At 33.8% G+C, this 12,973-nt stretch overlaps 1 protein-coding gene across 3 annotated transcripts in view; it reads right to left on the reverse strand.

Moving 5' to 3' along the window:
- Nucleotides 1–526: 526 nt before the first annotated feature.
- CRISPLD1 (cysteine rich secretory protein LCCL domain containing 1) overlaps nucleotides 527–12,973 on the reverse strand; it is a 40,591-nt gene continuing 28,144 nt past the window's right edge. For all 3 annotated transcript variants that reach the window (XM_044245431.1, XM_044245432.1, XM_044245433.1), the window contains 5 exons: nucleotides 11,473–11,516; nucleotides 11,307–11,379; nucleotides 6,679–6,754; nucleotides 2,988–3,118; nucleotides 527–1,650 (listed from right to left, as the gene is read on the reverse strand). In XM_044245431.1, coding sequence (XP_044101366.1) covers nucleotides 1,599–1,650; nucleotides 2,988–3,118; nucleotides 6,679–6,754; nucleotides 11,307–11,379; nucleotides 11,473–11,516 — 376 coding nt within the window. In that variant the 3' untranslated portion in view covers nucleotides 527–1,598. The remainder of the gene's footprint in view (nucleotides 1,651–2,987; nucleotides 3,119–6,678; nucleotides 6,755–11,306; nucleotides 11,380–11,472; nucleotides 11,517–12,973) is intronic.

Genomic DNA, 12,973 nt, shown 5'->3' on the forward strand with positions numbered 1-12,973 from the left:
GTTTTTAATCTACAAATGCTTAAGTTTTGACTACCTATATTTTGAACCACTTAATTTCTGGCCAGTGCATGGTAAATGGTCATAGTATTATTTTCTTTACCATTTGGTCCCCAGCAATGGTCTATATGAGCCTCTCCTTTATTGTTTTTCTATTATCCAGCTCTCTTGATTTTCCAGATCTCTGGCTATGACTTATCTCCCCTTTTTCTGATCCTAAATACATAGTCATTTATTTTCTGAAATATATGAAGTATTTACTGTCTTGTCAATTTTTTATAACTACTTTTTTATATCTTTCAGATTCTATCCTCATTTAATTCAAATTTTCCCTTGATACAATGCTCCCAAATATATGATTGTCTCCTCTTTCATATACAAATAGCTACTCAAGTTGACTTTGCAGACTTCTGGTGTTAAGGATGTTATTTGTATTAATGTCAATAACCCAAATTTAAAAGACTTAAAATAATTTTGCTAATTTAAAATGATTTCTTGATCAAAATAAGGAAGAAAGGGACTAAAAATATTTTGAAACATGATTAATTTTAATATGTTTACAGGGAAAGAGTAAATCCACCAGCAAGAAAAAAAAAATACCATAATTAACATTTTACAGGTTTTTAGTCTCAAAGCACAATACATTTTTCATAGAAACAAATATATCACCATCATAGGTACCATAATATGGCAACATTTATAAACAAGGCCATTTACCATTAATAAAACCAGTGGCAATGGTGATACAATACATTAGTTTATCTTTGTTAACATTTTTACTATTATACTTCCTGGCCTGCAGGAGTATTTGCCAGGATACAAAAGAAAAATGTGTGACCTCACTTTGAACAATACATAGAAATTCTGGCTGCCTTTGCTTAACCCTATATTTACTATATTATCACTAGGAATGTTTTCATACCACTACTCTACCATGGAACAATAGTTCATTCCACTTACTATTAAAGCCATTCCCAAGGAATCAAATGTTTTAATAGGTTCATTTGGAGATTAAGTAATTATTTTATACAAAATAAGAAGTACAATATCAGGACACAATATTTGATATGCCTAAACTTAACAGAGGAGAAAAACTATACCAGTATTAAGTGGAAAACAATTTCAGATTATTTGGAGTAGGTAATGGCAGAGTATTGAACTGGGGAAAAATGTGATAATACGGTTCCTCTCATTTTTTAAGAATTGATTATATTTAAATGCACCAGATGATTTTCTGAAGTCCATTCACATTCACTGTTTAGATTCATTTTATTAGTGGCATATACAAAGCACCATATAAAATAACATGTGAAATGTAGAACAATCATGACTATGTAATTAACTATAGAAATAACTGCTAAGAAAATATAGCAATATTTAACACAGGATTTCTAAAACCATTGCATATTCATTACTTTCCCATAGTTAATAATGTCCCATGTTTAATTTTTACAGAATTTATCAAGATTTATAACGCATTTGGCACTTTTTGGGGGGCTGAAAATAGTTGATATCTTCTGTACAGTAATGTTACAATTTTATACAAACTTCAGAAATATGGCATGGAATAGTCTTTATGATCCTCTTCCGAGTGTTCCATTTCACACAACAGCAAATACTCTGAATGCCTTTCCTCCTGGAGGATTCTGTAAACTGCAAAAAAATACAGAAAGTATATTGATGTCATCTCCACATATAATCCTCCAAATAAATCATGTTTATTTATGACAGCCAAGAAAGCAGCTCTATGAATCCAGATGGCCAGCTTTCTTAGGCGACTATAGTTTATAGTTATTGGAAAGCTTGAGTGAGGATGACATAATTCTTTAAATCTTGGTTGTATGCTGGGCTGCAAGTTTACTAAAATTTAAGGTGCACAGTGGTAATAATAGTATTTTATATGTAATGTAACAGATTCCAGATCACGTTTTCCTGTGTTACCACCTTTGATTTTAATAAAGCAGAGTTAGGCAGCTGTTATTCCATTTTATTGGGGGAATATTAAGATCCAGGTTTACAACTGACCAATGTGGTTAAAAGTTAACTGCAAGTTAAGAAGACAGTGATACTTAAATAATACTCTAGAGTACTATTATTTTTGAGTACCTACTATGAATTTCCCAGACCTATAACAGATGCTAAATACCAAGTTGTCTTTTTATTAAAAATGGCACTCAGATGGTTATGTGGAAAACAATCTACCTTCCATAGCACCATCCTTGGGGCCATTTATAGAAACTTAATTGTATATGTGAAACCTCCACTGGCAATTTTAAAGAATCCGGTAAATGTCTAAAAGTTAGGAACTTTTCTTTATCTATACAATATACATGAGAGTTAATGTTTTTTTCCCCAAGTACAAATGATTTGAAAAAATCACTATAGGTTCTTTGTTCTTAACTTTAATACTTGATAAAGTAAGTCATACTAATTTTCCCAAACCACTAAAATATATACTACTGATGGACTGAATAGTATAAGACCAGAAGACATTCATTTATGTCATACAAGGTATCCAACTTCTAATCAAAAAGAATTTGTTTTTTGTGAAAAATCAGACCATTCTTTAGCAAATACTTTGTCCTATAAAAGGATTAGAGAAATATCCAGTGCCCTTCTCAGCTAGAAATAATTACATATAAAAACTAATCTAGAAAATCCAAGAGGATGAAAGAAATTTCCTTATTATAAAATCAATTAACAAAAGAGTGATTCTGACTCATAATCCGATATTCATGTTGATTTTTATAAGCCTGTAGGAGACAGACATCTCTGGTACTGCAGCGTCTCCCATTCCTGGATGACCAATTATTACACAGTGTGCAAAGGAAACACACTGGCACAGCCACAGAACTCCAAACCCATATTAAGGTGAACTGGTTGTAAAGCAAGCGTAAAGGGGTATGTGTGTGTATGTGTGTGTGTGTGTAGAAGAAGAGACTATAAATACATAAAATACAAAATATATATGTATGCATTTAAAAATTTACCTTTCTGAGAAGATTCCATTCTGAAAAGAAGCAGTGTAAGTCTTTCTTTTGTCCACAGGCATGACATCAACATAACCACCGTGATTTCGAACCACTCCAGCATGTACGGCTGCTCTGCAGATACTGGACAGCTGAAGGGACAAGGAAAAACCCATTGTTACTAGGAAATTCCTGCTGAACTTATCCAGTCTACTCTTGTACTGGACTGAAGTCGGTGACACCTGTTTCTATATGGACATTCAGCGGTTACAGGTTGGTGGTTTGTGCATAAAGGAATGTTTCAAAAGTCACAGTTAAAGCCAATTCTGAGTGAGTCTGAGGCAGATCTTAAGCGTAGCTAGGAAGGTGAATTCTCTTCACCATTAAATCTAACAGACACTTGCCTTTCCAAATAGCAGGCTTTGGCTATAGTGCAGCAATCAGATGCAAATTTACTCCTTTTATCTCTTGAAGGGCCCATTTGTCATTCTCAAATTTCAGCTTTTGGGAGTCCCTACTGGAGCCACTCTGACCAGATATTCATGGGCTTATTATCTGTACCTCTTTTATGTTCCATTTTGACTTATAAACAGATCATAGATCTGTATGTCTTTACAGTCCCTTTTCCAAAATACCGTGTGTATTAAATGGGGAGCTTTCTTCTATTAAGTAATGTAATCTACACACAGCAAATTTGCTCAAGAAGAAAAATATAAAGAACAATCATAGCTTCTTACCTATATTTGCAATTGTCTGTCACTTTGGTTTGAATGGTCTGACGTGAAGTGCTAGGAAAGTGCTATGATTACATTGTACCAGTTATATAGTCTGAACTGAACTGGATTTCTAGGGAAGAGAAAATTATTTTCAGGCCCAACACTTTAAAATAATTAACTATGGATTTCTAGAAGTTGGCTCTTTTCCTTTGTCCCCCTAAAGTCTTCTCCAGACTTTGACATTTGCTTTAATCCTAATGTTCTGCCAAAATTTGTCAGTAGCTACATACAGCCTGAGGAAATCCCATAAAATGAAACACTTGAACTGTTTCAGGATAAAACAATCCCCCTCATATCCGAGGGGTCTTTTCTGATCCCACTGGTGTGTTCCTTTTTTTATCTCTATGCACATGTGAGCGACTTAATGTGCTTTTTAAGTTCACATAAGCATGTGCATCTTACATGACCTTGCTTTATTACTGTGCTCTGAACTTTGTGGCATCAGTCAGAACTTATTAGATCAGAGAGCCTGAATGCCAAGCTGTTTAATCCTTTTCATGTTTTTGCTATGTCACAAAATACCATATATCCAAAGCCTCGTATCCTTACTCCAAAGAGGCATTTTATTCAGTTTAAAGTCCCTCATTGTATTAATTTTGTATCCAATATGGTTCATAACAGATGAAATTAAAAATAATTCTGAACATATTTCAGTATTTTTCTTGCTCTGTTAAAAGAGTATCATCAGCATTTTCCCCAAGGCAATAAAAGTGCTTAGATATAACATTCACTAAATCCAAGCACTTAATATGTTTTGAAACTATTGTTTTGCCCACAACTATGCAGTCAGTAGGCATTGCTATTTCAGTTCAAAGGTCAGAAGAGATTTTCTTTTTATACCCATGCTTCGTAAGAATTAATATATCATGAAAAGAAAAATAATTTATCTGTGAAAAGAGTGGAATATTTTTAATGGATGCAGAAATTAACTTCATTTGTAACAAATGAGAAAAGTTCAAAGCAATAGAATGTGCAAATTGTAGCTATATAAACAGAGAGAGAGAGACAGAGAGACAGGGAGGGAGGGAGGAAGAGAAGATGTCTTTCCATATCTTGTACTTAAAGAGACAATATATTTTGTAAGGGGTGGGAAGACTGGCAGTTAATGCTTAAGTCTCCAACTCTGCACTAACCTCATAATAGTAATCTTTTTATTTCCAACTTACTTTTAAAAGGATCTACATAATAATACATAATCACCTATATTCATTGCACTAAGGAAGATAAAATGATCTCTAAAATGATTTCTAATAAAACATTAACTCTAGAAAAATAGACAGCTGATGGATATAGAAGTGTATAGGGTATTTTGAAAGATTTTCACCAGGCATGACAAAAATTTTTAGAAAAGTTTTGGTGTTTCAACAGGTAACCTAAAAAGAATAACTTCTTTTGAAATCTTTGATGATTTTAGATAGGTTTATTCATTTACACTTATTAATTTATTTTTTCAACAAATATTTTTGTGCAAGATATTTGCTTAATTTCTGATGTCCTGTGTGCTCTAAGTTTGTTAAGGCAGGATGTAATACTGTCTTGTTCACAGGCTGGCTCACATCAAATTGTTGATTAAAAAGTGATGCATGAATTGCCTAGCTGTCACCCTCAAGGAACTTCAAAATAATAAAAGAGGTGGAGAAACAATCCTAACACTAACAGAATCAGCTAACTGCTAAAAGGGGAAAAATAAAGTTATAGGGGCCGAAAGAAGGGTCACATTACATATATATTAGGAGATCCCCCAACACACTCCATAGAGAAAGTGGTAATAATGTAGGATGTGAAGAATGACCATGATTTTAGCAGACAGAAAGATAAGAAGATAAGCACAAACATGAGGATCAGAAAGTTAGGATACCAGAAACACATTTAAGCTGTAGATAAGAATAGTGCAAAGCTGAAGCCTGGGAAGGACTCAGATGTGGAGAAAATCTCAGAGCTAATGCTGAACTTCAAAGAAACAAAAACAAAAACAAAAAAACCTGGACCTCAATGAACTTACCAATAGAAATAAGGTGATCAATACTATTTCAGACCTCTTTTCACGAGCCTATTTCCATAGTATTTTATTGAATATGTGTTTCAAAAGTGTATTATCTGAATTTGTTTTTGCATCTCTCTGGCTTAGAAACTGTAATGGTTTCTAAATGTCTGCCACATAAAATCTAAACTCATCAGCATGCATTCAGACTCTCCAAGGACATGTTTCAAGAGCCAGATCCCTCGATCCCTCATACCAAATTGGCTGCAGGCCCTTTGAAATTCAATGCTCACCTGTTCAGAGACAAACAAACCTATGTGTTATGCATCTTACCTGCTGTTCCCCTCCCCATCTTTGTAGATGCTGTTCATCCCACCTAGGTTGTGTCCCTAATCCAATTTATCAACCCACACTTGAAACGTGGCTCAAAGAGCACTTGTCCCTATGGAAGCCCTCCCAGTTAATAGTCCTTGTCCAACCCAGTAACGTTGTCCATTATAACATCCCCTCAAGTGGTTTCCTTTTGTATGTATTTTAATGTACTATCTGTTCTTGATTCTATGCTACTTTTCAAATGTTACTTTGCCAACAAAAGATATTGTTCATATACCTGATAATTTCTTAATTATCAAGTTTACACTATAAAATACTGAAGAACCAAAAGGAAGATTTAAAAAAGAAAGGTCAATTTTCCTTCAAATGACTCTGGACTATTTCCTATGTGTCTGATATACAACAAATGGGTAAGACATAAAAATTTAGTAAAAATAAATTATTATGCACTCATATGTGCATATGGATAGTCATTTTTCAGTGTTATTGCTGACTAGCTTCTCTGAGAATATGTATATCCACACAGAATCTGTTCCCTTATTCTATATATAAATGTACATGCATTAATGTGTGTACAAATATATACATGAATACTGAAAGTTGAATAAATTAAGATACTTACATCAGAATAAACTCGAGTTCCAATTACACGAGCATAATGCGGATTTGCCTGCATACAGTTACGAGGACAATAGACTCTGAAAAATATATATATAATACTAAGTAGCTGGTTACTTCAGTCATTCTCACTAATAAGACCACAGACAAGCACACACAACAGTTAACACCATTCTCGATCCTTCTCATTTTTTTTTCTTCTGAAATAGGTCCATTGTATAAGCCAGGCAGTAGATGCAGTTGCTTCTGCTTAATTTACTCACTTCCAGCTTTCGGCACAAATGTGTTCTTTTCTTTTTTAACTTCGCCAAGAAGCTTTCTGATTTCTGGATTAACCAGAAAGGAACATCAGGGTGCATCCCTGAGTATCTGGGAATTGGTACCCAATGTGTCTGTAGAATTTAGTAAACAGGTAACTTGAAAAACATGACTCATTGCCTCATACTTCTTATAGTTTGTTTCTTCTATGTTCACATCTTTGGTATCTCGTCTAATTTCATGGTTTTACTCATGATTATAAATTGTTGATTTCCAAATTTCTATCTCTAGTTAAGACTTCTTAATTCCAAACTTGTATGACCTATTGCTTATTCAATATCTCCACTTAACTCTTACAGTCATTTCAAACTTAAGTGGGTTTAAAACCAAATTCCTAAGCTCTTCCTCTGGCCCCCAAATCTGTTCTTTCTGTAGGCTTCCTACAATAAAGGGTAACTCCATTACTCCAGGTGCTCAGGCCAGAATCTCTTATTCTAGCCTTGATAACTCTCTTTATCTCACACCTTACATTCAGTCCCTCAGCAATTTCTCTTGTTCATATGTTACAATCAGAGAATTCCTCAACACCTCAGTTACTATAACCCTAGACTTCATGGTATCTAGCTATTGGTTCTTCTATGACCTCCCTGCTTCCAACCTAGCCCCATCCACTCTTTTGTTCCCCCCACTTATATAAAAGCATACAAGTCCAGTCATATCATTCATCTGCTCCAAATACTCCAGTGGCTTTCCATCTCTTTCAGAATAAATGACAAGATCCTTACAATGATCAACAAGCCCTACATTTCTTGCCCCCCCCCACCATTACCTATCTGACCTTATATCCTCCTCTTCTACTTTCTCCCCCAGCTCCAGTCATACTTGCCTCATAGTTATTTCTCAAACATACAAAAAACAGGCTCTTCCTCAGGGCCTTTGCACTTCTCTTTCTCTGTGCCAAGAATATTCTTTCTCCAGATTTCCTATTGCCTTCCTCATATCTGATTGGCTTAGCTCACTTAATAACACATCCAAAAGCCCTTTATTTAAACATCCCATTAGATTTAAAAATCCAATTATCACTGTTCAATCAATCACATGTTTAAAAACTCCACTTTGAGAGTTTAAGAAACTACCAAATGACACTTTTTTTTTGTTGTTTAAAGCAATGGACTCTTCAATTCACACACATGCACACATACACAAACACACTTGTGTACTAAAAGGAAATTAAAAACTAAAACTGGAAAAAATTCATTTTAGTAAATAGTAAATCAGAATCTCAACAAAATGACTACATGAAAATCAGTGTCTGATGAAAGAATCAATGATTTTCCTAAAAGTATTCTAAAAAAACATTTAATTGCTACCTTTACCAATTGAAGAAACTCCTTCTTAAAAAAGTTCTTAAGAGATAGCTGCATTTCTTATTTCTAAAATCTATATAACATTGTACACTTTAGAGTATACCTGTGAATTATAACTTCTAAAGTAGAACCATTTAAATATAAATAATAAATGAGTCCAAGTTTTTATAACTTTAAAGAGCTATTTTTATAAAAGATGCTATAGGGGATTTCTAGAGGAAGAAAGTTGTCCCCATTGGCTGAGATATTTTCCCCATGTGTTTGAGAACAAGTGGGCAGCCACTGCCCATGCTATGGCAGTAAAATCAACTCCTCTGCCTTTAGGATCACACTGAAAGCTCTATCTTGACTATATTTAGCACTTGGTTTGTGGAAGGCAAAGGTCAGTAGCTCCAGACTGAGTTAGTATCTACTTAGGCAAGTTCAGAAAGACTAACAGAGGTTTTTACTTGCTTGTGTTCTGATCTCTGGTTTTAACACCTTGTTAAGTACTACTGAGAATGTAGATAGTGACCCGGTTGGCATTCCTTTATATACAATTTAGTTATAAGCTCTGAATAAAAATGTTAACACATTTTAATGATACCTGCTTTTACATCTTGAACATTCAACAGGTTTCAAAGACTGTGTCATTTGTAGATATATGTAAATCAGGATATGATTTCTGCCCTCCACCTCTGTGGAGGTCAGGAAAAAAAAAAGGATTTCTAGTAACTCACACAAACACATGATATTTACAAGATTATGGAACTAAATCATAGAGACTGCTTATTTGGGGCTATTCTGCCTGCTACGGAATCTCTCAATGACACAATGGTACAGGTAAATATTGTTTCTTCATGCTCATCTTGAGCTAATTTACTTTCATTTATTTGTTCTCGGCATTTTCTCCAGAATAGATTTATGTCTCAACTTATTTAAGTCATATGATATTTTGAAAAAGGTGTGCCAACCACATGGTTCCTTCAAAGTTATAAAGTGTTATATAAATCATACCATTATAGCATAATTTGTGAAACTATTAAAAAATTATATGAGAAAAGAAAAGACAACACTTTGTTTCACTAGTCTCTAAAAGAAAATGGCAGGGTGGCGGGGGGGCTTTCCTGACTACCTAAGGTCAAAATTATGTATATCATTACTTCAACCAATTTCTTATGTTGGTAACAGTAAAAGGTAAAATTAAAATTTTTTTAAAGATTTTATTTATTTATTTAGAGAAAGAGAGAGAGAGAGAGTGCATGCACAAACGGGAGGGGGTAAAGGAAGAGAGAGAATCCCAAGCAGACTTCATGCTGAGTGCAAGGCTGAGTCTCAGGACCCTGAGATCATGACATGAGCTGAAATCAAGAGTTGGATGCTTAACCAAATGCCCACCCAGTGCCCTGGTTAAATTTAATTTTAAAAATTTCTCTTATGGGGGAATATTTCTCCTCCCTGGAGTAACCAAATAAATAGGAAACATTTATTAACATATCACTTTAGTGATTTTTATTTCTTTTGGAAAAACATTGCTAAATTATTCTGCAGATATTAAAATAACCATTTACTGAGTACTACCAGAGGGATGCTTTATGCTGGGATGCTCTACAGAAATTATCCTCACTATTTGGTCCTCATAAGCCTAGTCACATGACTGAGATAGAGCTTAGCATAATACAGTACACAGGGAGTATTTAATAGTATTCATAAATGGATAATTCTAAAATTTTTGTTTTTTCTATCATATGATAATGGCAAAATTTACCAGCTTCACCTACCTTAAGAAGTAGCTAATTCTTATATCATCACAGTCTTTTATTACCTTATGAACAACCCATCTCATTCTTTAAGTAAAACACCACTTAAGTTTCAAAAGGTTCAGTGACAAATCTTTTCCAAAACAAACTTTACCATAAAAAGTAAGCTCCCTCAATTTTTAGTAATTACAGTTTATCAATTACAATTCTATCTCTAAATCTTATTATTGGTTTTTAGAATTAACATGTGATTACTTTGTATTAATGAAGGAAATGTGGATAGACATAAGACTGGAAGTGAAGAGATATATTTCATTTTCCTATGTACGGTTATAACTTATGGCCATAATACTTCTAACAGTTTTCACCTTAGTGTGGTCAAAATAAATGAAGTACTTTTCATTATTGTATTGTAGATAAACTCCATTATAATTTTTAAAAAGATAGTATGCAAAAAATAATAAATAAAAGAAAGGCAGAAGATGGCCTTTTTGACTGTTTGACTTAGCAATCAAATAGGATAAATTAGATTTATACAATTTAGAAACTGAATGGCAATGCTTAAAAATATGTTACATCATTATAGTTTTTGTGGTAACAATTTGTTATAGGCTGTGTCTCTCCAAATTCATATGTTGAAGCCAGCTCCCAGTGTGACTGTATTTGAAGATGGGCCTTTATGGAGTTGATTAAGGTTAAATGAGATCATCAGGGTTAAGCCCTGATCCCAGGAAAGGAGAATCTTCTCTCTGTCTCTGCCTTTGCCCCTGTCTCTCTCTCTCCCCTTCCCTACCTTTCCTGCCTTGTGAGAACACAGAGAAAACGCAGCCATCTGCAACAAGGGGATAGGCTTCAGAAGAAACCAAACCTGCCCACACCTTGATCTTAATCTTCCATCTTCCAGAATTAGGTGAAAATAAATTTCGACTTCTAACACCATCCAGTCTGGGGTATGTTGTTATAGCACCTGAGCACACTAAGACCGAAGTCTTCATAGCACATGTGAACATGCAGAATACATCCAGCAGCTCTGGTATTATGGAAGAGCCAAAAGCACTCTGGGCTTTGGAGAAAGCACATGAGGAATGCCTAGAGTGCAGGTAGTTTTTCGTGACCCACCGCTCCCTTTGGCCTCACAACTCAAGACCATGTACCTTTCAAAGCTTGCAGACAGCAGAGTTCCAGGCAAGAACGGTTATCAGCGAGTAAAAGCCCCAGCAGTATATGTTCACTGGTCGAGAAGAATGAGAAGATTTAGAAAACATTACCTTGGGCAATGTGAAGCAGGCTTATGAAATGGACAGAGCTGTTCCACTGTTGTTTCACAAGTGACAGCCTGGACTGAAGAATTGAAACACAAAACAATAAGCAAATCTTTGGCAACAATAACATGCAACATAGTCATAAGAAAATAATATTTTAAAAAGGGCTAACCTGTTACTTTAGAGACTGTGAAGGAATTAGCAGACTGATATTTGCTGAAGATAAAAACATAAACATGTCAGTCATTTTTTAGATGCATCATCAACATAATTCCTGGTATTATTTAGGTCTATGAATACTTTGTTTCCTCTTAATTTGATTCTTATTTAAATATCCAAATAAATAGTAGTATAAGAATACATCCTCTATTTTATGCTAAATCCACATTACCTTCAAGTATGAACCAAATCAATATGAACCAAATTAATCATTCTTGATATTAGAAAATGGTCTCTTCTCATGATCAGTCTCAAAATATACAAATAACAGCATAAAACCACACAGATTTATATCTATATATTTGTTTCCTATTAAAATTAAAACTCTAGGGGCACCTGGGTGGCTCAGTGGGTTAAGCCCCTGCTTTGGCTCAGGTCATGATCCCAGGGTCCTGGGATCCAGCCCTGCATGGGGCTCTCGGCTCAGCAGGGAGCCTGCTTCCCTCTCTCTCTCTCTGCCTGCCTCTCTGCCTACTTGTGATCTCTCTCTGTCAAATAAATAAATGAAATCTTTTAAAAAATTGAAACTCTAAATATATTAATCCCATCACCATAGAACCAAACTATTTAATTTCTTACAATAGTAAATACAAGATAGTATTGTAAAAAGACTATTAAATCATAAGTATATTAGAGGAATGTGTGTTATTCATTTTTGTCCCCCCAAGTATATAATAAAATGTTCGTAATGAATGAATTCCTCCTTATTATATGCTTCATGCATCATTAAAAAGCAGGAATAAAAGAATAGGTATACCATTATATATCAAAATTTTAATTGGTTTATTTATACCCAAATTTTCAGAAAAAAAATCTATTACAAGATAAACTTATTTGTGATAGTATTTGAATGACACACCTTCACATTTTAAAAGAGTTTTTGTAATAAACATAATCAAAAACTAAGTTCAAACAGAATAGTAAATAGGATAAATGTTGTTTAATCCAACACCCAGTATTTGCTTTACTAAAGGTAATGACTTCTATTATTCATTTAAGGTAATTAATAAATATCTGCTGAATTACTAAGCTAATCAGTAAATGCTTCTATACAGCTTTTGCTTAAGAGAGTAATTGCTAATGACTGAAAACTACAGATAAAGCCTTTAAACAAAATTATATACAGAGAATGTTATTCTACCAAATTTGCAAAGGTTTTTAATAAATTCTTATCATTATGAATTCTCTACTGTGGAATTTCATGCAATTCTATAGTTACAAAGAAAAGAAACTATGTCATGTATCTTAAGAAGAGGCATTCCATATGAGGTTTAATGTTTGTTTTTTTACATAGAAGTAGGATACTAACAAAGTTATTTCAGATCAGATTTTTCTAATTTCTATAGAGTATATATCAAAATATATAGTCTTCTAAAATAATGCTTCATATATTTAATGTAAGAAACATTTCAAAATTTAATGCTTTTATGTTGAGTTAAATTACATTTAGATGG

This window comes from Neovison vison, chromosome 4 (genome assembly GCF_020171115.1).
Source record: "Neovison vison isolate M4711 chromosome 4, ASM_NN_V1, whole genome shotgun sequence".
Taxonomy (NCBI): Eukaryota; Metazoa; Chordata; class Mammalia; order Carnivora; family Mustelidae; genus Neogale; species Neogale vison.